Source organism: Protopterus annectens, chromosome 1.part2 (genome assembly GCF_019279795.1).
Source record: "Protopterus annectens isolate FY-2018-M chromosome 1.part2, PAN1.0, whole genome shotgun sequence".
Taxonomy (NCBI): domain Eukaryota; kingdom Metazoa; phylum Chordata; order Ceratodontiformes; family Protopteridae; genus Protopterus; species Protopterus annectens.
The window spans coordinates 1,242,983,417-1,243,011,232 of NC_056727.1; the positions used below are offsets into that span (position 1 = coordinate 1,242,983,417).

Genomic DNA, 27,816 nt, shown 5'->3' on the forward strand with positions numbered 1-27,816 from the left:
TGCTCGAAACAAGTTATTCCCAAATTATAGTCCATATAGATGGAACAGGTTACTGACATAAAAAATCAAAGATACAATCCTTGAAAGGCAGTTTTCACTTCACCAAAGGACAGTCCAGACTAAGATAAATTCAAACTGATTTAATGATGCTTAAAAATTCCATTCGGCAAGCGCTTTCACCACATGGGCTTCCTCAGGCCAAATGCAATAAATCTTTAATTAAACACTTATATACTCTATTATCTGGTGACCTCACTTCCTCATTGTTAATTTAATTCATTTAAAAACATATGGAACTAAAACTTCAACAACAACTTAAAAATATAAAATATATAAATAAATAAATAAAAGTGAGTCACTAACAAAATTCAATCGGCTCACTAAATCACTTAGTAAACTCAATAGTGGTAACAAAAATATACACTTTTATAATATACAATTCACATCTCATGTATATAGAATAATAAAGTTCATACAATATGGTAAACTCTATTTCACATAGGATATTGTTGAATTTATGTTGACAAAAATTAGTTGAGTTCCTAACTGATTTTACAGTGTGTACTCTTAGTTGCTGGGAGTTTGTTCTAAGAGAATAAGCTGGCAGACAATCACTGTGGGAGCCAGACAGTGTACCAGAAGAGGGGTAATTGGTGGGATGGGATACTAGGATCCAGTGTAGGGTGGAATGGTAGGTAAGATCTTTGTTGTATCCTGTTGGAGTATTGATAAGCTGAGAAAAAAACATACAGATTTATACTATTTGTGGGGGAGTTGGAAGCTATCATTTGCCAATCTATATTTACATCTCCTAAGATTATTGTTTCTTGAAGTTTATTGTTTGGGATGTCCAGGATAAAACATTTTCCAACACTGGTATATTATGACCTGGTGGGATATACACTACTATTATGCAAATCCTTTTTGATGTACTGATGGGGTAGTAACTCAGTATTAGAAAAGATGGGTATATTTCTGGTGTAGGGTGTGATGTTGAACATGGAGGGATATATAAGGGCTATCCCACCCCCCTTTTTTAGATCTGTCTCTTCTGGTTATTGCAAAGTTTGGCTGTATTATTTTTGAGTCTTTTACATTAGGGTGTACCCATGTTTCGGTAAGGGCTAGTATGTCAGGTTTATTTTGATCAATCCAGGCATGCAGTGGAGCTATTTTATTACAAATACTTCTAAGGTTCAGTGTAAGTACATTTAAATCTTTGGGGCTACTCTTGTGGTTAGGATTAGAGGATGGGTCTGGGTTAGGATGTATGTCTCCACATTTAAGAAGATAGGTAATGAGGAATGAATACCATGGGAAGTGTTTTTTATTCATAGGTGATGGTGTCAACTGTGGTTTCACAGGAGGTGAAGAGGCCAATCTGTGGCTTGAATAATATGGGAGGGTATAGGGGAAAAGACAGGAGGAGATATGTGAGAAGCTGTGTTGTATATTGGGGAGATGGTTGGAGAAGGTTGTTGATGTGTATTGGTGTGTGGGGGAATGCAAGGATATAGTTACAGTAAGGTTGAGAATTAAGAGTAAAGAGGTTAGGCAGGTTAGAAAGAGCATGTCAACTGTGATGGTGGGTTTAAAATAGTAAAAGTGGTATTTATGTGTTAGAATGTACTATTGGATGTAAATAGCGATGTATATTATCTAGTGATATGTGAGAAGCTTAAGGTAACATTGGAAATGTTTTGACTTCAGGGTGGGCTTTGACAATGCGGTTAGGTATTTTGCCTTGTGGTTTGTGATACGGAGTGGTGGGAGAGATATGATTGGTCAGCAGTAACATTATGGTGCAATGTTAGTCTGATGTGTGTATAGTAGAAGAGAAGGTGATAAGCCTGGACATAATGTGAGATGGTGAGTGTATTGTGATGGTGAACTAGAGTAAGAAGCCAAGAAGTATAGTAGTGGGGATGAGAATTCAAGGTGATGGATGTATGGGAAAGAAGATATGTTTGGTTAAATAAAAGTAGGTAAGGTGTGAATGCAATGTGGGTGTGGACAAGGCAGAGTTGCATATAATTGGATCACAGGAATAAGGGGGAGTGATTTGCTTGGGGGTGGGTAGGCTATGGGGGCAAGGCAGGGGAGCAGAGTGAGCGGGAAGACCCCCCCCCTCAGATGGTTTGCCACCAAAAACAATCAATGAGGTAGAATGTTCATGGATACAAAGACAAGGTCCCTGAACTCTAAATACCTGATGAGTCACAGCATTTAATTTTATGGTTATGGGCTTTTCCGAATCTTTGCAGGGATCCTTTACACTGACAAGAATAAAATATGCTAAACTGTTAATTTAGCTTCACCTTCAGCAGTAAAAGGCCTGTGAGTGAGGATGAGTAAATGGGGGGTGGGGATACCCTTCCAGCAGATTCAATACTACAAAACAGAACACATTAATGCATGACTTAAGTTATTAGTCTGAGTCTTGGAAATTGCCTTGTATACATTTAACTCAATGTATTGTTCCTTGTGAACTTTTGCAAAAGCAGGTGAAATTCAGCTGTGCAAGTTCTTTAGCTTGTGGGACATGGTAACTTTTGCAGCAGCAGTACTAAGACTTACTATGTGCTTGGTTCACTGGGCGAGAGAGAGAGAAAAGTTAATAAGGATTTCTTGATGGTTGAACTAGTTAGGTACAGTTCTATTTATCATCCACCTTACGTAATGTTTGGCAAACAAGAGTAGTGCAGTATATTTCACAGTTGTGCATTTCGGCTTTCTAACCTTTAAACAGGACAATAAGCATACAGGAGGCATTTGTAGGTATGCAAGTTTGGGATTACTAAAAACAAAAATGGTGGCTTCCACAGTATAGAAGGACAGAAAGAAAAATAAACTAACAAGTGGTATGTGTTTACATGCACGTGAGGGATTACTGTGATGTAGGTTTACAGATGTTAGAGGGACAGGCAGTATGCCTATCTGTTAGTTCCCACTCTTTGATACACAACATACAGTCAGTAAATGTGATACATAACCACTTAGAAAAAGCAGCTAGAGTGTGTAACATATATGAAAAACAAGCAACCCTAACCAATGACAAAACTCTGCACAAACATAAACTCGCATATATTAACAAATCACCTACGTTATCCAGTAACTGCGTTGTTCATAAAAAACGAGTCAGGTATTACAATAGAAGTGAGTAGAAACATATATAGACGTAAACATATATGCACTACAGATTAGCAGAGAGAAGAAAAAATTCCAACACTTAGCCAGATGGCAACACACTACAGACTTACTTGATGTAACTGCAGTACTAAGAGCTAAAAAGTAGATGCTTCACTGAATCCTACTGTAAAAAACAGCCAGTAGGAACTTGTTAATATAACTGCTACACATTAACAGCAGAAAGCAACACTTAGCTGCTAGGTAACAAAAGTCAGTAGAAACTTGCTGATATATTTACTACACAGTAACAGCAGACGACAAAGCACTTTGCCAGAATTTATCACAGTAACATGTTATTTGTATTTTTCTAGTACAAAGTTGAACCAAAATGAAATAAACCATAACTGTTAAGAAAATACAGGAATCCAATGTACCTTACTGTAGAGTGAAAGCAGCTGGATGGATGCAGAGAACACTTGGGACACAGGGTAGAGAAGTGACTCTGAATTTGGAGCCGCAAAGGCAAATGTATTAGGGGAACAAGCTGAGATGCAGGGTGGACCAGTCAGTTCATTCAGTGGAAAGCAGCTACCCCCCCCCCCTTCAAGATGGTTTACCACCAAAAACAAACAATCAGTAAGGTAGAATGTTCATGGATACAAAGACAAGGTCTCTGAACTCTAAATACTTGACTTGAGTCACAGCATTTAATTTTATGGTTATGGGCTTTTCCAAATCTTTGCAGGGATCTATTACACTGCTAATCAGAATCGATATTGCAGCACTGTTCCTGTGATACAGACTCTAGATCTCAGAGCAATCCAGACAATGTTCCTGTTGCAGAACGTGTCTTAACTCCTACTTACGTTTTTTTCAACTTATCCAAATCTTTTGGGTTTCTAATACCATCATGGGAATGGACTCCACTCCTAAGTCAAAGTACGATTTAAGTTCATGAAATTAATATCGTTTCACTCTGATGTCAACCAAAAGTGCTCTTCGCAGCACCCGTAATGTGCCCAGTAATGACTCCTTCTGTAATTCATATGAAGTTACATGTATTGGTACCATATCTAAATATGATTGTAGACTCTTTTTTATAATACCTGTTCCTCCTACTACTATTGGAACTATCTGGGTATCTTTCTTCCACATTACTCTCGTTTCTGCTTTCAAATCCTAATATTTTATGACTTTGTGTCTCTCTGTACGCAGGATACTGTAGTCACTGGGTGTGGTGATTTCAATGATCAATGCTGCTTTTGTTTTCTTTTCCTGGACCACTATATATCTGGTCTTCTAGCATCTATCTTTTGAACTGTTGGCAATAGATGATCCCATGTGATGTAGACCACCATTTTATATTATCCTTTGTGGCTCATGTTTCCACTGCTTTTCAGCCACTTCAATGCCATAATGATTGCACAATCCCCAATGCAGCAGTCTCTCCACATTATTATGCCTTTCAGTATACAGTCCTTCTGCCATTAGTATGTCGCAACCAGCAACGAGGTGTGCGACTGTTTCCAATTTTGTTTTACAGACCTACATTTGTCTGTTTCTCCCACATGTTCAATGGACTTTGTAGTCCAATGTGTACATAGCCCACTATTTTGTGATGCCAAAATTAACCTTTCATCTCTTGGTTTGAATTTGCCTCTCCTTAACCATTCTTGCATTCATTCCTGATCAACATAAGGTTCTTCCAGATGTTTTCTATACTTGCAACTATATTTATGCATTTTCCACATTTCTTGCCTTCTCATCTAGTCCTTCACTTTATATTCTTTCCTTTGTTTTTTGGCACATTATGTTGCTGCCTGGTTTTTATTCACTTGTAGTTTGATTTCCATTCCTGCTTGACGCCGATATGCTTCTGCTAGCCTAAGCAGGGAAATCATCTTAAATTTATTCCCCTCATGTTTCAAAACTTTCACTACATTTGGGTCTTGTGAGATCAGCAGATATGTGTGGAGTCTCACGATTACAGATCTGTACATGTAATCAGTTTCAAGGAGGCCCATCCCTCCTTCGAAACGGGAATATATAATCTAGGTATGCAGTGATTTTTATAAATCATTTGGTGAGCATGACGCATCCTTCTTGTTTTCCTATCTAATCTATCCAACATGTTTTGCAGCCAGTCAATCACTCCAAAACACTAAGTTAAGACAGAAAGAGCAAATTGGTTTATAGCTTGGATTTTGTTCCTAGATGTCAACACTGTTTTCAGGATTAATTTAAGTCTTCTAAAGTACTCCTTACTAAGTTTCATTCACATTTGTTCATGTTTTATTGTTGATCCTTCATCAGTTCCCAAATATTTATACACTCCCGCTTTCTGAAGTTCTTTTATATCACATTCTTGCCCCAAAATTATGTTTTCTTGGTGCTGCAGTTTTCCTGCTTTAAATGTTGCTTTTGCACATTTATCAAGACCAAATTACATTCTCATATCATTTGAAAAAGTTTTGACAACTTGTAATTGTACTTTAAGTTCCTCATCTTATGAGCTATACAGTTTCAAATCAAAGACAAAGAAAAGATGAGAAGAATTTACACTTTGTTGTTTACTAGGAGCCAAATTATAGACATGGCCTAAGCTATTAAGTAGACAGCTTAATGGGTTAAGAGCAAGGCAGAATAGCTGCGGTGACATAAAGTCACCTTGGAATTTCCCCCTTTAAATGTTTATCCCAGGAATAATAATTTGTCCTTTATCACGGCTTAATTGCAAAGTGGTCTGCCACTGTTTCATGATCATTGTAATGTAGTTGATCAGTGCAGGGCGTATCTTATACATTTTTTAAGCACTCTTTTATCCATGAATGTGGGATACTATCAAATGCTTTTTTGTAGTCAATCCATCCATTCATTCATCCTCTTTCAGCTTTTCCCATTAGGGGTCGCCACAGCGGATCATCTCTTTCCATTTCTTCCTATCCTCTGCATCTTGCTCTGTCACACCAACCGCCTGCATGTCCTCTCTCACCACATCCATAAACCTTATCTTAGGCCTTCCTCTTCTCCTCTTACCTGGCAGCTCCATCCTTAGCATCTTTTTCCCAATATACCCATCATCCCTCCTCAGTACATGTCTAAACCAATGCAATCTCATCTCTCTTGCTTTGTCTCCAAACTGTCCAACATGAGCTGACCCTCTAATATACGGATTCCTAATCCTATCCAGCCTAGTCACACCGAGTGCAAATCTTAACATCTTTAACTCTGCCACATCCAGCTCGGACTCCTGCCTTTTTGTCAATGCCACTGTCTCCAACCCATATAACATAGCTGGTCTCACTACCCTCTTGTAGACCTTCCCTTTCACTCTTACTGGTACCCGTCTGTCACATATCACTCCTGACACTCTTCTCCACCCATTCCACCCTACCTGTACTCTCTTCTTCACCTCTCTTCCACATTCACCATTACTCTGAACTGTTGATCCCAAGTACTTAAACTCGTCCACCTTTACCAACTCTGCTCCCTGCATCTTCACCATTCCTCTACCCTCCCGCTCATTTACACACATATATTCTGTCTTAGCCCTGCTGACCTTCATTCCTCTGCTCTCTAGAGCATATCTCCACCTCTCCAGTCTTCTCAACCTGATTCCTACTCTCACTACAGATCACAATGTCATCTGCAAACATCATAGTCCATGGGGCCTCCTGTCTGATCTCATCTGTCAACCTGTCCATCACCACTGCAAATAAGAAAGGACTCAGAGCTGATCCTTGATGTAATCCCACCTCCACCTTAAATGGATCTGTCACTCCCACTGCAGTCCTCACCATTGTCACACTACCCTCGTACATATCCTGTGCCACTCTTACATACTTCTCTGCCACTTCCGACTTCCTCATACAATACCACAACTCTTCTCTAGGCACCCTGTCATGTGCTTTCTCCAAGTCTACAAAGATACAATGCAACTCCTTCTGGCCTTCTCTGTATTTCTCCAATAACACACTCAGAGCAAACATTGTATCTGTAGTGCTCTTTCCTGGCATGAAACCACACTGCTGATCACTAATCATCACCTCCCTCCTTAACCTAGCTTCTACTACTCTTTCCCATAACTTCAAGCTGTGACTGATCAATTTTATCCCTCTGTAGTTACTGCAGCTCTGCACATCACCCTTATTCTTAAAGATAGGTACCAAAACACTTTTTCTCCACTCCTCAGGCATCCTCTGACTTTCCAAAATTTCATTAAACAATCTAGTTAGAAATTCCACTGCCATTTCTCCTAAGCACCTCCATGCTTCCACTGGTATGTCATCTGGGCCAACAGCCTTTCCATTCTTCATCCTCTTCATAGCTGTCCTTACTTCCTCCTTGCTAATCTGTTTCACTTCCTGATTCACTATCCCCACATCATTCAACCTTCTCTCCCTGTCATTCTCTTCATTCATCAACCCCTCAAAGTACTCTTTCCATCTCCTCAACACACTCTCCTCACTTGTGAGTACCTTTCCCTCACTATCCTTTATCACCCTTACTTGCTGCACATGCCATACTTAAATTCTTCCCCTTTTTGCAGTTCTCCACTATGACTTTATTTAACAGCAAATGATCCTTTGTTCCACATGACTTTCTTTTATTGCCCTTTTGTTCTACTGCCATAATTGAGTTTTCTTCTAAATGACTATAGACTCTGTCGGCATCAATTCCAGTGTATAGTTTATATGTCATCAGAAGGCAAGTTATTGGTCTATAATTTTTAGGGTAGCTTGCAGGTTCACTCTTAAGTAGAAACATTTTTTCCTGTTGTTAGCCTGGTTGGTGTCTATTCAGGGTACACATATAAATAGTTCTTACTCATGGCTAAATCTTCATGCAAAGATGTTAATACTTTTAACCAGAAGTTAGGTACTGCATCTAGGCCTGGGCTTTTCCAACTTGAGGCTTTTCTTAACTTTGTTTCAATATCTCTGGTTGTTACTTCATCCCATTTCATATCCTGTACATTTAAACTTCTTATTCTTTCTTTTACTTCTATCTATTTGGCATCCTTGTTATGTTACACAGGATCTTCATAAATACTTCTCCAAAATGTATGTACTACTTCTTTTTTGGTGGTCTTTCAATTCCTTTTGCCTTATTTCCCAGTTCTCTATAAAACATTTTTGGGTCATCAATAAATTGCTATTGTTGTACTTTTCCTTTATATTTATCTGCTTATCTTCTAAGTTGTTCTGCCTGTGCTGAGATTTTTAGTGTATTTGTGATAGTGCATGATAGATCCTGATCTGTTCTAATACTGTGCATTGCTTTTATCACGTCCATCTGTTCTAAGTATTTTCATTGATCTGTTCCCTCTTCTATACTCTTCTAATAGTGACACTTCTTGTCTTAGTTGCTTTATAGTTTTCTCCATTCTATACTTCCATGATGGTATTCAATTTCTCCCCTTTCTCTCCCTCACTACCTTGTATACTTGTGGTAGAACTTTATCAGTTATTAATTTAGCTGCACAATAATATATCCTGTTTGTTATATCGCATAGATCTCTATGGACAGTCCTAATTATTGTGTTCATTTGTTTTATCAAACTTCTGACTTTTGGGGTTTATTGACCTTCTACAGTCTATTACTTTCATTGATCTTAATAAGTCTGTCTCTCTTAAGTCAAGCAACTCTTCTCTTAGTTTGTTTTCTTCTAAACTAAGGGCACATTTTTTGTTTTCCATTTCCTGCAGGCATTCTATAGAAAGTTCTATTGCATCTTCCCATGGCACATTCTCTCCAATTTCATCCTGCGCCATCCATTGCTCTGTCATATGAGAACTCACTGGCCTATCACTCCTTAACATTAACTGTGCCATCCAGCTTCAAGTGAATGTTTATACTCGTTTCCTGTGGAAGGCTCCAAAATATCTTCATATGGCACCTGACCAATTACTTCCCGTTCTACTGATTTCCCCTTAATTTGGAGTTCCATTGCTCTATCCTGTTGTGGTGCTTTCTGAATTAGATTTTCTACACTGAATCCTTCACTTTGGAGGTACTCCATAACCTCAGTTTCCATTTCTTTAACTCCTCCATTACTGATCTCCTTTTCTACTTTTCCTCTTTGTTTTCTTATTTTTTGTATTGTAAAGTTTTCCATGTCCGGATTTCTTTGCCTGTATTTCTCTTCAAATATCTTTGGTACTGCTCGTTTTGTATTGGTTAGTTTGCTTTCTCCTTTGCATAGATATTACACCATATTAACTCTCTTTTTCTTTCCCATGTCCATATTTCTTCTTCAGATGTCTCCTAATCTTCTTGTTTCTCCTTACTTTGACACTCATTCCATCATGCTGTGACGTAACCTGTGTTAGGCCTTCTACATCAGCTCCTTCTCTTCGCAGGAACTCCATAACTTTAACTTCTATTTTTTTTAACTTCTGCTTTACTAATCTGCTTTTCTACATTCCCCTTTGTGATATTTTTTTATTGTGAAATTGTCCATGTCTCAACCTCATTTGCCTGTACTTCTCTTTGAATATCTTTGAGGCTGCCTTTTTTATGTTGATTAATTTGGCTTTTGCCTTTGCATAAATATTGCACCATATCAAATCTCTCTTTCCCATGTTCATATTTCTTTTTTTTACTTTTCAAAAATATCTAGGTTTTGCCATTTCTATTTTCGCACTTCTTCAGATGCTTTTTTTTCCAAACAGATCAAAGTTTCTTGGTCTATATACTGTTTTTCACAAATCTGTTGTACTAATGACCACAAATTTTTATTTGAAGCTTCTGACAGTTTTTCTTCTGGAAGTATTTTTCTTTCCTCTAATTTATCTCTTAATCTTTTTGTACATCTTGTATATGGAAATTCTGGGCTTTTTGCATAATAATAATAATAATACATAATTTCTTTCTTATCCACAGTAGTCCACACTATCATCTTTATGGCTGTTCTCTGGCCTATCAGCTTTTGTGATTTTTGTGGACTGATACTTCCTTCTACAACAGGCTTGGCCACATTGTAGGAATGTTTCCGCATTTTGAGGATACTGCACTGTCATTTTTTCCAGTCCTGGCATCAGTGCGCCTACCAGGATTGGGCACTTTTTTATCCTTGGTCTTGTGCACCCAGCTTTGTTAATTTTTAACATTTTTGATCTACTTCTGTCCATGATATATGCTATATAAATACAGTCTATATATCAGTGTCGCCTTGGTGAGATTTTATAGAAAACAGGGTCCACCTTGTGAAAGTACTCACCAAGACTTGAGGATGAATTCAGTTTCAGCACTACTACTCTCCCTTGCTTGCTGACTTTTCATCTCTCCATTTGGATCCATTCCTGATGTCCTCAAAGTTGAACATTCAGCAGAGACAGTCCTTGTTGTTGGACCTAGTTCTAATTTCTATGTTACAAGATTTGGTCATATTTCTAGACTTAGTGTGAAATATACAGCAACCTGGACATAAATGTCTATATGTACTTAGTTCTGTATAACTGCATAACAAAAAATTATTTTGTATTAATTGCATGTCAACTGATGTCGTCAATAATGCATGACTCATTTCTCAAAGAGGGAGGATGTAGAATAGTATGTGTTGTACCTTTAAGAAGCGTTTCAAGGACAGCATGTGCATATAAATAACAAGCATGTGCTAGCTTCAGTGCCATTTTGAGAGTGCAGCCAGTGAGTGAGCATGTATGAGAGTGATAGCTAGTCTGTTTATAAGTTTATCTAAGTTAAAGCCTCAATCCTGATGTGTTTGTACATAATAAAGATGCTTGAACAGAACCCACGAATGTTCATCTGTTTTATCCTGACCAGACGAGTGACACCACTGAAAGGTCTCTTTCATTTTGTGGACAGTACTTTCAAAGGAACAGCCCTCTGGTGGGAAGGCAGAAGACAAGGACAATGGGAACCTGCCTACACAGGCTACATAATCAGCTTCAGGACCAGAAGACTCGGAATCTACGCCAAAGGGATCCCCCTTCTCTTTTTAGAATGCACTTCAAACGCCAAAAGCTTATCTGGCTCAGGCCACTTAGATTTCAGGTAAAACATCAGGGTTTTGGCCAACTAAACCAGCATATCCGAAAACAAAGCCCAGGCAAGCGGGTTGGGTCAAAGCATACTCAGGCCTACCCTGAAGCATCTACTTAGGTTTTGGTGCCTTGCATCTACTATGCTCAGAATCATACTCCTTTGAGGCCTCACATCTGACGTGGTAACTGAAAATTCAATATGGTCCCAGGGAACCTCCTCTCTCACACACACACACACACACACACACACACACACACACACACACACACACACATTTTGGGAATTCCATCTTCCCCCTAAGAAATCAAGATGCAGTTCTCAGTTGCTGAAGTGTCTCTGGCTATTGAAGGTACATAGGGATGTCATTCCAGAAGGACATGCCAGAAACTAAAGGTGTGGGCACCTGCATAATGGTTGTGCCAGAGGCTTCAGCCACAACAGACTCGAAAGTTAGGAGGCAGCAAAAGTATGTCACCTAGTACCAAATCACTGCCCCATGGAAACCCAGAACAATAAGTGATGTCCTCAGTTTCCCTGCAATTCTCCCTCTTCTTAGAATGCTTCATTTTAGGAGGTACACTCCTGGATTTCTTGGATGACACTACAGCAGCCCTAAACCAGGCTCAGGTCCCTTGTTTGGTAACAAACTCCTGAAGGGAATGTTGACAATGGCGGATTGTCCTCAGAGTAAATGCTGTGCAGTGGGGACAACAGTCCACATCATGCTTTGTTCTAAGGCAAAAAAGACACCTGTTATGCTAATTCTTGTGTGGTATCTGCTTAGTGCAGACCACACAATTAACTTTAGTTGTAAAATCCTCACATCTTAACTTTGTGTAAGACATTAGTTACAATGCTATACATCTAAAACATAAAATAAAAATTCTCTATGGGGTACTTATCTGTCCTTCAGGAAAACTTAATTTGGCAAAGCAATGGACTAAATGTACTGTTAAGATACAAACCCAAATGCACAGCCAGAAATATCTGTAGATAGTTTCGTTCAGCACACCTTTTGTTCTACTGTTATCCTTACACAGGAAGGAGGACATTGGCCAAAGCCTTGGTAGAGATAAAAGCTTTGGAAGACTGTCTGGTCACAGACTACCTGCATGACAAGATACTTCCAAGACTGAAGACTGCAACAATGAATAACATGATGAACAACAAAAAGGTTTGCCATACAGCCAGAGACCTGAGCGCTTGAAGCCATATCCTTTTCTTACAACACAGGGAATGAGGATTTTATCTGGCCTTTCATATCTGAATTCTGTAATGAGGTGTACAAACAGAGGGTATGGAAGCAAAGTGTGCAGTGATCTCCCTTTTCGTGGGCTGGAGAATACATCCACCATGGACTTTCCCTTGCCCTGCTACATCAAAAAGAAGAGATGTTGAACTACAATTTCCTGGGTAGCAAACAGATCAAGTTCCAGACTACCACACTTCTGTAAAATCTAATACAATGAACATGAAATAATGGTCAGAGAACATTCTACTAAATGAGGGGAGGCATGGTGAACACAATATGGATTCACAAGTTATTTAATAAAATTCTCACAGGAAAGATTAGGGATTGGAAGGGGTCAAAGGCATTCTGAACTGCCAACAGTATCTGTTTATTCCTATCCACAGCAGCTATGTTATTCAGTGAAGCTTCCTTGTGTTCTGCTAACCATAAAATGGACATGGTATTAAGCCAACCACAGAAGGCAGAATGAATTCAAAATCTGGTCATTCACTCAGTATATATTCTTACCTGAATACAATGTCATAGTAGAAATCATTTCTGGCTCGAATGCAAGCAACTGTCCCTTGTGCTGCAAACCTGGATTTCACAAAAGGCCGAGGGTGGAACATACTTAGAAGATTGTGTATCAGAACCTGGAGAAGAAAAGATGAAAACAGAACACAATATTCTGTTTGAGAAAAGCTCTACAGCAGATCAAGGGCTAATAAAATCATGGTCTACTGTGCAAACTGTTCACTACATATTTTATTACTCAAAAGAAGGAAAACATGTATGTATAGAGGTGGTTAAAGACGCCAGCACAGAAAATGTAAAACATTCAAATCACCATCTATAAACAGATGTACTAGGAAAAGGATTAAATAAAGTCACCCTTGTACCTCCACTGACCTCAGGCTTCCACTGCTCTCCAATATTCCACTTCAGACTCATTCATTCAATGCCCTTTTGCAAACTATCTTGTCCTCACACTTAGCTCAGACTGCTGCCTTACACCTAGTCAGTAGCCCTCAAGCACCCAAGTCAGTCAACAGAGTTAGATACATTCATGTTCTACTCTGAAGTAGGCTGGCTATATTAAACTAAAATGGCAATGTTCCTCAACTGGGTTTAAAAAACAATAATATAGATGGTGCTGGCAATGTATCTTACCTAGAAATTATTAATGTAGGTGAAACAGTACCACTCAAAAGATAATATAAACACTGACACTGGGCAGTCTTCCAACAGTGTAGCAGCCTGGATAAAGAACTCACTGCAAAGCATATCCATGTATAATGGGCTGATGTATAGCTCAGTACTGAGAGCAGTCCTCCTTATCAACTATGAAAAAGAAAATGCACAGGCACTGAAAGGAAAAGTATACCTCTATACAGATGACATGTAAATGTCTATCAGACTACATACATACCAAAGAACTGAGTACTGCACACATGAAAAGGGATTACACAAAGCTGCAGGAGTGGATTAACACATAACACAAAACATACATCAACCAACATATGCTGAGACACTTAAATGCAATTTTCCTAAACAATGACCTCCTAGACCACCCATCAGCACAGATAATCCTCAGCAAACCCAAATGTACCCAATAAAAGTAACACCTAAGACCACAGATACAGCCACACTCAGCGGAGCCCCATTACAAAGCCCATAAGGCAAACAAACACACTTCCCCAGACTCTAGTCAAAGGGGGCTCCATTGTAACACATACTGGTGCCCCTCTAACCAGGCTGAAGAAGAAGATAATGGCTAATTGCTTATCTGGAGCCAGGATCTGCCCAATTACACACACACTCAAGTAATTACAACACAAGTATCAGTATGATTTTATCTTAGTCCATGTAGGTGTAAATGACCTGACACATACCTCCCTGGATTATGTGAAGGGAGACACTATACATCTCTCTGACTGCATGTCTCAGGCTGGTATGAACCTATCATTCAGCAGCATATTACCTACACCAAGGATGATGCCACAATACAAACAAAATATGATTATTTTTAACAATTGTCTAAGTTTCTGGTACCATTCTAAGGGGATCCAATATTTGTTAGCATGTAAAGACGTGGTTATCAGACAACATTGCTCTGCCAAGGATGGTCTGCACCTGTCCCTCCTAGGTTTTCAAATACTGGCTAAAAATGTATCCTCCCATGCAGCCTTTTTTAGACAATACCAGATTAGCAAACCAACTGACAGCAAAATCATCTCAACTGAACCTTGAGGTGTTATTGTTCAATGCCAGGAGACTAAACAAAAAACTATATTCTTTCCAAGCCCTACTCACCCTGGAGAATATAGACATTTGTGCAGTTACCGAGACATTGTTTAAAGTCGCAGACAGTACCCCAGCAGTGCAAGGTTTCAGTGCCTTCCACACTTTTTAGACCAGCAGCTGCACATACAGGGACTAAAAGTGGAGGTGTCTCGATTTACATCAATAATAAGTATACCTCTAGGTTGGTTAAACAGGATAACACGCTGGAGTTTCTCCATGTGCAGGTCACTAAAGATAAAATCCATACCATACCCTAGCAAGTTACAGGTCACCCTCTATATCCCACGAAACTCAGTGTATATTTAACCTTGCTGGAGTCTCTAACCATTTAACCCACCACCTTACCTATGGGAAAATAATTACCCCCCAACAGACTAGGAATACCCACTCACCCAAAGCCACCACCCACAAAGAAACACCTTCAAACATAACCCCTCTAACTATAAATAAACAGCATGTCCTGGCTGGGTTCACAAAGGCCAAGAACACAGCTTCAATGACCCCTTATAATATCTCAGGATGTCTCCTGAATATAGCCTATCAGGGGCCACTGAAGTTACTACTTAACTACAGTCTCAGAAAATGCTTTGTACCAATAAAAATGGAGGACTGCAATGGTCATCCCTCTTCATAAGGGTGGATCATCAACAGATTCCAGAAACTACAGACCCATTAGTCTGGCTAGTCTTATACATTAAGCCATAGAAATAATTATCATATAAATGACTAAAAAAGACATAGGAGACCTTCAGACTCTGGATCCATCCAAATCTGCCTATGTCAAAGGAAGGTTGTGTCTACTGAACTTGGTGGACTTCCTTGAGAAGGTCACCAGGGCAATGGATGAGGGTAAAATGGTGCATACTGCCTACCTTGACCCGGTTAAAGCATTTGATTTGAAACCCCACTCAGGCATTGTTAACAAATTTACAGAATTAGGCATAAACTCCTATATAACCTGCTGGATAATCATCTGGCTCACAGATAGGACTCAGGAAATTAGGATTGGTGAGACCCCCTCCACAAAGAGGCTGGTCACTAGTGGAGTTCTTCAAGACTCCTTGCTGGGCCTGCTCCTTTTTGGCATCTAGTTTTCGGAAATCAAGGCCAATGACAAAGGCTTTTGGCTGACCAAGTTCACAGATGACTACAAATGGGAGCAGTCATAGAACCCCCCCCCCCCAAAGACACAAACATCTTACAAGAGGGTCTAACGCAGACAAATGAATGATGCCAAAGCCACAGCTTACAACTCAATGCCAAGAAATGCATTATAGTACCTTTTGGGAAGTCTGTCACCTTGGGAAACTACATCACCTGTAAAACACCCATAAACGTTGACCTACACTAGTCAGGGATCTGGGAACACATGCAGACAGTAACCTGGCCTTCAACCAATATCTGTCCAAGGTAGTAAGCAAATCTTTCTATGCTGCTCAACTTATCAGTAAGGGTATGGAATCTAGGTCCAGGGAAGTCATCATACCACTATACTCGGTCCTCATTAGAGCAATCTGAGTATAATGCCCCCTTTGATTTGTACCTGAACAGATATATGCAGTAAATGTAATGTCTGCAAAGGGTCACTACAAAAACAATACAAAGCATATACACAATATCCTATGCAAATCACATTAAAGCTCCATCTCTATACTTCGTCCCCTACAGCACTACAGAGAGGCAATCTATGTCTGGCAATCAAAACATCCTTGGGGCACTCCCTGATGAACATTTTGCACATCAACAAAACAAAAAGTAGCAGGACTACTAGATCTAAAGACCTAAAGTTTCCTTGTAAAATAAACAGGACATGTTGGACAGACAGGCAACTGCACACCTAATCTACAGTGTTTACAAAATGTGTGCAGCCAGCTTTAGGCAGCAATTTCACAAACGGTTAACATGAAGATATTGTAGGAAAGGAGTGATATGGTATTTATAGCCCTAATAGAGTGTGCCTTGACATTACCAGAAAAATCATTCCTGTATCTAACTTAACAGAAAATAAAGAAACTGGCTAATGGCTAGCCACTATGACAATATTTGCTTGGACACTGGGATATCCTGTCTAACCTTCCTAAATGACACAAGACACTGTTGTCACATTCTTGGTTCTCTAAATGCAGTACCAAGTCACATGCAAATATCCATGATGCGCAAGAATCTCTACCTTGTACGCAGAGATATGGATGAGAGCTAGCACAGAAAACACTCTGCACATGAAGGATGAACTGGCTCTGATAACAGTCTTATCCTTGTGGAAAACAGTGTAACGTTCCCTGCATATAAGAATGTACAGTTCTGAGACCTTTCTTGCACAAGTAACTGCCACAAGTTTAATAGTTTTTTTTAGAAAAGAATGTCAGATACACTCACTACACTGAACCATATGGGATAAATATGAGTAGTGGAGGTGCTAGGAAGTCCTGGAGCACTCTCTTCATGAACTGTCTGGTTGTTAGTGCAGAGGACTAAAGCTCAGACTTGTTACTGAGCTGCTTAATGTGCTAAAGGTGCATGGCTCAAATCTTTCCTCCTTCATTTACCTTCTGTTTGATCTTGGCAAGTCACTTAACCACGCAGTACTTTGGGGCAGTTGGGAATTTGAGCTTGGCTCCTTAACAGTCTCCTGGACTGCATGCTTATATCATGACCATATGAAGTGCTCAGCTGCTAACATGGACATAACAGGTGGATTCCAAGGCTACAGGCTACAACAGCTAACAAAAGTACCATGATGGTGAAGTAGGATAAATAGTATTCAAACAAGAAAGCCAGACATTCTAGAAGACTATGCACTAGAAATGAGGCTGAGATTATGTTTCTCAAGGTACATTCATCTGAAAATATCTTCCACTTGGAGATGTAAGCCCCCCCAGGTAGCAGGTGTCAATGCTTCCTTTAAAATACCTACCACCTCAGGAAGAAAAAAAGGTAGTTTTTAGTTTAATAGCTGTGTACTACGCCGATGACAACAAGGGCCTTTTTAAGCCCAGCCATACATCCCAAATCTCTGACAAGTTCTGGTACCTATGATAAGTGTAAGCAGGGGCCTGGGAGATCAACTATTTACAGGCTACCTGTGTCCATTAGAGACACAAGTGGCAAACCAGGGATGAATTTCCTTTTCCCCATCCAAGTTCCACTTAAATTGGGTAAGGGAAGAACCCTGCTTCATATGGATGGAGAACCTGTTCCAGAGAAGGGGTAGTCTCTGAGATATATACTTGTCTCTCCAGCAGGTCCTATTTATACCACAAGCAAGGTTTAAATCTTTAGAACAGGTAACTCTGGTGCTATTTGTTTTGTTGATATGCAGGAAGTCCATCAGGCTGGGGTATGACAATGCTTTGTATACCAGGCATAGATCTCCCCTCAGTAGCTGTAATAGACTGAATACAGGGATAGGGCCTTGATGCAGTCAGCAAAGGGCATGTTACTTACACCCTGTATTCTTTTAGTGAGAAACCTCTGTGAATGTTCCAATTGTTGCACATACCTAGTCAGGTACATGTCAAAGAGGGCAATGTACTCCACGATGAGTCTGACAAGGGATGAGAAGAGTGGTACTATAACTTCTGTGGACCTAGATGTCATACCCTTACTTATAAGTTGGGTGACAGAATGATTTCCGTACTACCTTGGCTATGTGTTGGTCAAAGGACAGATTACCGTTTACATATGTGCCCAGATCTCTGACTACTGTATCAACATTTAGGGGTATCTTATAAATGGAGTAACTTGCCTGGGTAAACATTTCCCAGAAAGTAAAATAATGTACGTCTTTGCACTGATCTTTTCTCAGTAGCTTTGGCACCAGTCATTTGTCTGTATCAGACTCTCTTGCAGGATGTTAGTATCATGGAGGAAATTTATGATAGCTCCCAATTTGCAGTTTTCTGAGAACTTGGTGAGCCACAGGCCCTTGACATTAGCCTTGATTCCAAGAAGTCAAAGCCAAACAAGAGTGGGCCCAGCATGGAAACCTGTGGTACTTCACTGGTGACCTGCTTCTTGGTGGAGGTGGTCTCCCCAATCCTGACTTCTTGGGTCCTATCTGTGAGCCAGCTTGGCATTCCAGTGAGTTGTGGATTTATGCCTAGTTCAGTGAGTTTGTCTACAATACCCGAACAGGATATTGTGTCGAATGCCTTAGCCAAGTCTAGATAGGTGGTATGCACCATCTTCCCTTCATCCATTGCTTTGGTTATCTTCTCAAAGAAATCTACTAGGTAAAGAGGTAATATCTGAAGATGATTTGGGCAGTCAGGCATAAATGCCTACCTTTTTCTCTGTCACACTCTGTTTTGTACAGATGCAGTCTAAGAAATGGATTGTTGTTATTTTCTATCACACTTGTACTCTGTTTGTATCGATGCATTATGTGCTTTTCACACACTCCATAGTCAATGGGAATAGAATCCTTGGTCTGCAAACAGTAAACTGCTGATTTAACTGTTATAAGCTTGTTTTTGTGTTTTTTATTACCTGCACTTAGTTTAAAAGTTTGTTTGTTGTATTTAACTGTTGAGGCTGCCCACTCAAGTGCACTAGCCTGTGCATTGAATATACTGTAATTCTCCTGTTTTCCTGAAAAAAAAAATATATCCTTGTTTCCCGCCTTTCCTATTCTAGAATAGTCCCTTATACAGGCTTTGCTGTATTCTGGACTTTTGGATAATTCCTGTGTTGCCCATTTCCTTACTTGGACTGAAGGAAGTTTCTTTGCTCACCAGTGGGAGTGGGGAGCCTTGAGCAGCCTATCTGTCCCTGAAGGAGTGACCTCAGCACAAGAATCTTGTAGTAATTGGCCGTTTTGGGCCATTTCTAGCTCTTTGATGTTCCCTGCATAAAAACCCGCTTTGGCGCGTTTTTTTCACTTATCGTACTCAGCAACAGCTCCTTGTGGTCCTGCAGAGTGGTACTAGCAGCAGAGAAATGAAAAGAGTGACTGCTTTCAAGATATAAGTATATTTTTTCTGTTACTACCTGTGCAACCATCCTTTCTCGCCGAAAAGTGAGTTTACACTGCTGATTTAACTGTTATAAGCTTGTTTTTGTGTTTTTTATTACCTGCACTTAGTTTAAAAGTTTGTTTGTTGTATTTCACTGTTGAGGCTGCCCACTCAAGTGCGCTAGCCTGTACATTGAATATACTGTAATTCTCCTGTTGTTTTCCTGAAAAAAAAAAATCCTTGTTTCCCGCCTTTCCTAAACTGGAATAGTCCCTTATACAGGCTTTGCTGTATTCTGGACTTTTGGATAGTTCCTGTGTTGCCCATTTCCTTACTTGGATAAAAGAAGTTTCTCTGCTCACCAGTGGGAGTGGGGAGCCTTGAGCAGCCTATCTGTCCATGAAGGAGTGACCTCAGCACAAGAATCTTATAGTAATTGGGCGTTTTGGGCCATTTCTAGCTCTTTGATGTTCCCTGCATAAAAACCCACTTTGACACGTTTTTTTCACTTATCGTACTCAGCAACAGCTCCTTGTGGTCCTGCAGAGTGGTGCTAGCAGCAGAGAAACGAAAAGAGTGACTGCTTTCAAGATATAAGTATATTTTTTCTGTTACTACCTGTGCAACCATCCTTTCTCACCGAAAAGCGAGTTTACACTGCTGATTTAACTGTTATAAGCTTGTTTTTGTATTTTTTATTACCTGCACTTAGTTTAAAAGTTTGTTTGTTGTATTTCACTGTTGAGGCTGCCCACTCAAGTGCGCTAGCCTGTGCATTGAATATACTGTAATTCTCCTGTTGTTTTCCTGAAAAAAAAAATCCTTGTTTCCCGCCTTTCCTAAACTGGAATAGTCTCTTATACAGGCTTTGCTGTATTCTGGACTTTTGGAAAGTTCCTGTGTTGCCCATTTCCTTACTTGGATACAAGAAGTTTCTTTGCTCACCAGTGGGAGTGGGGAGCCTTGAGCAGCCTATCTGTCCATGAAGGAGTGACCTCAGCACAAGAATCTTATAGTAATTGGCCGTTTTGGGCCATTTCTAGCTCTTTGAAGTTCCCTGCATAAAAACCTGCTTTAGCGCGATTGTGTGCATAGCGCAGCATCGGGTTTCAACTATTCCCGGCTCCACAAAGTCTTCTCTTCACTTTTTCCCTTAGAACTGCTCTATATCTCAATTTAAACACCCTATTCTCAATCTAAGACCCTGCACTTGCCCAAATAAACAATCTTACAATCTTGCACTAATAAACTAAAAGCACTACATCCTCATATACTCTCCACAATTACCTTGTCCCCTATTGGTCCTTTTTAATTAAGAGATAAAAGAGTTCCCTTTACTATTCTAGCATGTCCAAAGGTCAGTTAATGGTTTCCTCTCCAGCCCATCTGGTGAATCTGGGAATCTTGAGGCAATGTTACAACTGCCTCATGTACACGGACAACCCTCTCCTCCTCCAAACAGGTTCAAACATATGTGAGAGATGCAACTATATAGCCAAACTGGAGGCTGAGCTCTCTCACCTCAGAACTGGTGTAACCAGTCAGGAGGAGAAGGTAACCTCACATAACACTAATCCAGTCTCACATAATCCTACCACAACAGCAAACCAAACACATAAACACACAAAAACATACTCGGAGGCTCTAAATAAAAATCTACCTAAGCAGCAGAGACCTCCAAAGCAGACATCCAAGCAAACGCTACCCCACAGCAAAACATGTGCAACACATAGCTCACAAAGTCAGTGTGCCAAACAGTCACAGCCCTTAAGGCTGAATAACACACTTGATACACTTGTAATAGGTGATTCTATAGTCAGACACACTGACGTCCCGCTCACCAGGCTGAACAAGGAGAAGGTCACAGTGAGCTGCCTGTCGGGTACTAGGATCCACCACATAACGCAAGCACTCAGGTCACTCCAAAGCAAGTACAAATATGACTCTGTCATAGTACATGCTGGTGTGAATGACCTGAGATGTACTTCCCTCTACTACATGAAAAGAGACATAGAGGAGCTCTCCGATCATGTAGCCCAGGCCGGTATGACCCTGACCTTGAGCAGCATCTTACCCTCACCTAGAATGATGCCGCAGTATAAAGACAAAATGATCAATTTTAACAATTGGCTAAAATTTTGGAGTCATTCAAAGGGGATACAGTGCCTGTCAGCCTGGGATGACATGCTCGACAAGCCACGTTAATTCACTAGGGACGGCTTGCACCTGTCACCCCTGGGCTTTCGGATACTGGCAAAGGCTCTTGCCACCCCCATAGTGCCTTTTTTAGGCAAGGCTCAAAAGACAAACCCACCTCCATAGAAAACACAAAGAATAAGAAACTAAGGGTAATGCTGCTAAACGCCAGAAGTCTAAACCTCAAAATGCACGCACTCGAAGCTCTCCTCAGTATGGAAAACATTGATATCTGTGCAGTGACAGAAACCTGGTTCAAGGCTCCAGAGAGCACCCCAACACTACCGGGTTATACCTCATATCATGCTTTTCGGCCCCAAAACTCAGACCAAACCACAAAAGGAGGGGGAGTATCCATATTTATCAAGGATACCCACATCTCCAGGTTAGTGGCATTGCACGAAGCATCAGAAATCATCCATGTGCAACTAACAGTTGGCAAAACTGCCTTTCAGTTTATAGCATGCTACAGACCACCGTCTCAAAATCAGGAATCCCACTCGGCTTTCCTGAAAACATTGGAGAACATGAAGATCTCTCCAAACACCATTATATTGGGTGACTTCAACTTCCCAAACATAGACTGGGAGCATTACTCAAGCCCCAACACCCTAGCCCAAAGGTTCCTGGAATTTATAAACTCAAATGCCATGGAACAACTAGTCACAACTCCCACAAGAGGGGAAAATATACTTGACCTGATCATCACCAACATGGGGACCCTATGCTCCACACCAGAAGTATACCCCTCATTGGTAAGATCAGACCATAAATTAATTTCACTGGATATCCAAAACCCGACCCCACCCCCAGCCCAGAAAACCACAGTGAAAAACTTCTCAAAAGCGAACTTCACACTTCTCAAAACCAAGGTGAAATCCTTCAAGGCCCCCGGGCCAGTGGAAACTATGGCCCAAACCACAGAATCCTATACAAACGCGTTCTATGGACACCTCCAGGAATGCATGGATCATGCTATCCCAAACAAAACCAAGACCCAATCATCCAAAGGCAGGCATCCAGTCTGGTGAACCACAGCCATAAATAAGTTGTACAACAGAAGGAGGAAGCTACTACATGACAGAGAAAAATCCCTAAAAGGGAAGGCATCTCTGATCAGTACTAGCAAAAAATTATGATCCCTCATGAAATCCTCCAAGGCCAGCTTCGAGAGAAAAACTGCACAGGACACTAAAGACAATCACAGGGCTTTCTTTAGCTATGTTAGGAACCTGGGATGCAACTCCCAGATATGCTCAGAGTTGATTCTAAACGACAAAAAATACACTGAACCCCCAGACATTGCCAACATCCTGGCAGACAGGTTCAGTGCAAACTTCTCCCCCTTCCCCCTCAAAAGAGCAAATATCTATCCCAGCAGAGTGCAGCCTCCCTAACATCTCAGATGCTCAGGTGAAAGCCACCCTCTCCAAAGCAAAAAACACTACTTCAATGGGACCAGGCGGTGTCCCGGGTTGCATCCTACATGAACTCCAAGAAGAAGGAAACCCTCACGTAAAACTGCTATACAATCTCAGCCTCACTACAGGATATGTACCCAAAGAATGGCGTACAGCAACAGTGGTCCCACTCCACAAAGGTGGTGCCTCAATGGACCCTGGTAACTATCGCCCCATAAGCCTGACTAGCCTTATCTGCAAGGCAATGGAGAGGATCATTGTGGAACTCATAAACAAAGACATTGGGGACCTACAGACACTAGATCCTACCCAATTCGGCTTTGTCAAGGGCAGATGCTGCCTCTTGAACCTGGTCGACTTTTCTGAAACAGTCACCAAGGCCACAGATGAAGGGAAGGTAGTCCACACAGCCTATCTGGACCTCGCAAAGGCATTTGATACAATACCCCACTCAGGCATCATAGATAAGCTATCCAGCTTAAATATAAACCCCTATGTCACAAGACGGGTTGCTAACTGGCTCAAAGACAGAACCCACAGAGTCAGAATTGCCGGAGCCATGTCAGACTCGAAACCGGTTACAAGTGGTGTCCCACAAGGCTCTGTCCTGGGACCTCTCTTGTTCGGTATATACTTCTCTGAGGTACAGGCTAACACGGGAGGTCTAAAGCTGACCAAGTTCGCAGATGACTGCAAACTGGGTGCCATAATTGACTCTCCAGCTGACACGAACAACATCCAAAAAGGTCTCACAGAGATGGATAACTGGTGTCAGAGCCATGGCCTAAAGCTAAATGCCAAAAAGTGAATGGTCATACTCTTTGGCAAAAACAAAGTGCCCACAAATTACCACATAGGTGGTAACCCATTAAGTACAGAAGAAGTAATTAGGGACCTGGGGACCCAAGTTGATAGCAATCTCTCCTTTGACAACCACATTGCCAAAGTGGTTAGAAAGACCTTCTACATAGCCCACCTTATCACAAAAGGATTCACATCTAGATCAGGTGAGGTAATAGTGCCCCTTTATTCATCCCTCATCAGGCCCATCATAGAATACAATGCCCCTTTTGGGATGTACCTTACCCGACACCTGTAGCAACTAGAAAGACCCCAAAAGTACCTCACAAAGAGGATCAAGGGACTCAAACAGATCCCATATGCTGCCCGGTTAAAAAAACTCCAGCTCTACTCAGTTGCATACTGCCTACTTCGAGGCGATCTATGCCTGACATACAAAGCTATGTCCAACCCAGAATTAATGGACATGCTCCACCTCAGAAAATCTAAATCCCTTAGAACCATGCGCTCGAGGGACTTGAACCTCAGCACAGAAATAAATAGAACATGCTGGAGGGACAGATTCATAACCCAGAGGCTCCCTTCGCTCTGCAATAGAATCCCAGTCCATGTTAGGCAGAGCACCTCACTGACTCTCTTCAAGAGGAATCTTGATGAGTGGATGGGAGATCGTAGGTTTACCCCGGGGATTACTTCTGTGTCACTACTAGACAGAGGCACAGTAAACTAACCTTAAAAAGGGCACAGCAAACTCAAATCAAAGGGTGACGAAAGCCAAACACACTCGGGCTAGGCTTATAAATGCCCCAGGGCAGATAGCCTAGTATGAACCTATGAACCTATGATATCAAAAACCTTTTTTTTTTTATTTTGCTTTTTTTCATAGGGTATCACCCTTTAATTAATTCTTTGCATAGTTCCTTACATTTAATCTGCTTTCTGTGGATTGAGGCACTAGTTCTTTAGACATTTTCAGCTAATTTTCAAGCTGGAACTCTAATTTAGTGTATATTAGAAAATATGCAGACATTGTTCTTTGCATGCCACCTCAGTGAGAGCTAATAAATAACAGAAGACAGAGTTCATCAGACACTGAGCACAAACAGCACAACATGTGGGGTAGTCAACTGGCTAGCCAGTTATATAATGTAGAAGCACTCACTCTAACTGGGTGACCAAGGCCAAGTCAAATGGCTTAGGGACAAAGAAGGCTAGCCTAGAATTGCTTGATCCCTCCCCCCCAATACCTTAGTACGTCATTCCATTCTCTGGCTTTCAGTCCATTCAGTGAGGTTTCTGTTCTCTCCTCTTGACTATGCCAAGTAGCAGGCAAGGAAGTCCCACATGATCCAGAACGATGGTTCCATCCCATGGTCCCAGTAAAAAGAACGGAAGTAAAATACAATAACTAATGCTAAACTAAATTTCAGCATTGTTTCTTTCAGCACTTTGAAAAAGATGTGGCCTAATGGATAAGGCACTGGCCTTCTAAGCCAGGGACTGTGGGTTTAAATTCCATTTAGGGTAGCATAACTTTGATGTAAATAGAGCTTGTGTGCAGTGCAAATAGAAAAATGCACTGATGGGCACTGCCTGTCACACACATGCTGATTCCATTTCAACAACCTTGGATGCCTCCTGGATCAATAACATATTAAAGTATAGCAGCTGATAGAGAGTTCAGGTTGTGAGCTGTAGCTTTGGTGGTAGAGGATACGAGTCCCACAATCCTAATCTGCAAATAAAGTGACCTTGAGCAAGTAATTTAGCCAAACAGTATTTACAGCAACTGGGAATTTGGGCTAGGCACCTCAATGGTCCCCTGGACTGCAAGCCTATTAACTTCCTATGAACCTATGTAAGCTTTTTAATCCACTTAAAAGAAAGAAGTCAACAATCACTTTCACTTTTAAATTGTAGCTGCTGTGGCTGTAGTGGGTGCCAAATATAAAGCCCCACTAAACTGGATCACTACATAGACAGCTCAACCAAGCGACCCAATCATAAGCCTTTGGATGGTGCCTGAGATTCATCCTTTATGTCAAACATAAGGGATCAGCGAATGCACACTTACTGTGAATTTGAAAGGGGGTGGAACACAGCCAGCACTGTAGAAAAGTAAACAAAGTAAGTAAAAAGTACAGTTTTGTACCTACCATAAATGTAGATGTTCGAGTTTCTTCACTGTTGCAGTCATTACACTTGGGTTATCCTGCCGTCAGGTGGGCCCGCAGTCAGCCTGAGTTCCAAAGTCTTGGTCCGGCGTTGGTTGCTGTCGTCTCTTCCCTGACATCAGTGCGCCAGGGGTATATAAGTAGCAGCCAACGCCATTTTCTTCAGTTTTTCTTGCCCCAGATGTCAGGTGCCCCCAGAAATGGTAGGCAAAACATATTGCTAATAAAACATAGAAAAAAGATAAAAATAAAACCTTCATTAACCAGCAAATACACCACATAGGTAGTATAGGTTAGCCCCAGATAAGAAAGAGGGGCTGTCGGGTGGGTAACCTGGACTGCAGCAGTGAAGACACTTGAACATCTACATTTATGGTAGGTACAAAACTGTACTATATTCATCGTGTTTCACTGTTGCAGTCATTACACTTGGGTAGAATCCCAAAGCTGAGTTTGGGTGGCTGGCTCTATAGAGGATTTGGTGTGGCTATGAGGCCCTGCAGCATTGCAGTGGCAAAGCCAGCTCTGGATCTAGAATAAAGAGGCAAGTGATAATGCTTGGTAAAGGTGTGCACTGAACTCCAAGTTGCAGCTTCCAAGATATCTTTGGTAGGTACTCCTCTAAGGTAGGCAGTAAAAGTGGCAGTTGCACTGGTGGAATGTGGTCTAATATTACTAGGTACAGGTTTCCCATTTTGTGCATAGCAGAGCCGGATACAGTGCCCTATCCACTTTGAAATGGTCTGCTTTGAAATTGCCTTTCCCTGTGATCCTGCAGCATATGATACAAACAATTGTTCAGATTTTCTGAAAGCTTTTGTTTTGTCCAAGTAGAAGCGCAATTGCCTGTGTATGTCCAAGGAATGTAGAAGTCTCTCCCCTTTATTTGGGGGATTTGGATAAAATGTTGGCAAGTGAATAGATTGGTTAAGAGCCACACTGGAAACCACCTTAGGCATAAAGGAAGGGTTTGTTCTTAAAGAAACCCTGTCTTGGTGGAAAATGATAAAAGGCTCTACTGCCATTAGCGCCTGCAATTCTGAGACTCTTTGTGCTGAGGTTATTGCCAGAAGCAGAGCAGTTTTCCATGATATATATTTTAACTCTGCTGAATTGGCTGGTTCAAAAGGAGGCAAAGTGAGCTTTTCCAAAACGAAATTGAGGTCCCAAGTTGGTGTTGGTGCTCTCCGGGGCGGTCTTATGTTTTTAGCCCCTCTGAGGTACTGCTTTAGCAAAGGGTGAGAAACAATAGGAGGATCTGCGTTGTAATGAGCTGAGATGGCAGAAGCGTGAATCTTAATGGATGAGAAGGATAGTCCTTTGTCCAGCATCTCAGTCGGGTATTGTAGTATCTGAGGAATGTTAGGGACCAGAGGATCAAGGTTTTGAGCCTGGATCCAGGCACAGAATCTCTTCCACTTTTCTGAATAAGATTTCCTGGTGCTAGGCCTCCTGGCCTCCAAAATGACATCCATAACAGCTTTAGAGAGAGAAGTTGTCTGTTTGGCTAAAGAATCTGCCATGCAGCCAGGTTTAAGGTTTTGAGCTGACTGTGCAGTATCTGATTGTTTTGCTGAGTCAGAAGGTGTGGAATT

The 27,816-nt window shown here is 41.0% G+C and overlaps 1 protein-coding gene across 1 annotated transcript in view; it reads right to left on the bottom strand.

Moving 5' to 3' along the window:
* SELENON (selenoprotein N) overlaps positions 1 to 27,816 on the bottom strand; it is an 805,209-nt gene that overhangs the window by 519,569 nt on the left and 257,824 nt on the right. Inside the window, exon 5 of the mRNA XM_044060119.1 lies at positions 12,899 to 13,023. Coding sequence (XP_043916054.1) covers positions 12,899 to 13,023 — 125 coding nt within the window. The remainder of the gene's footprint in view (positions 1 to 12,898; positions 13,024 to 27,816) is intronic.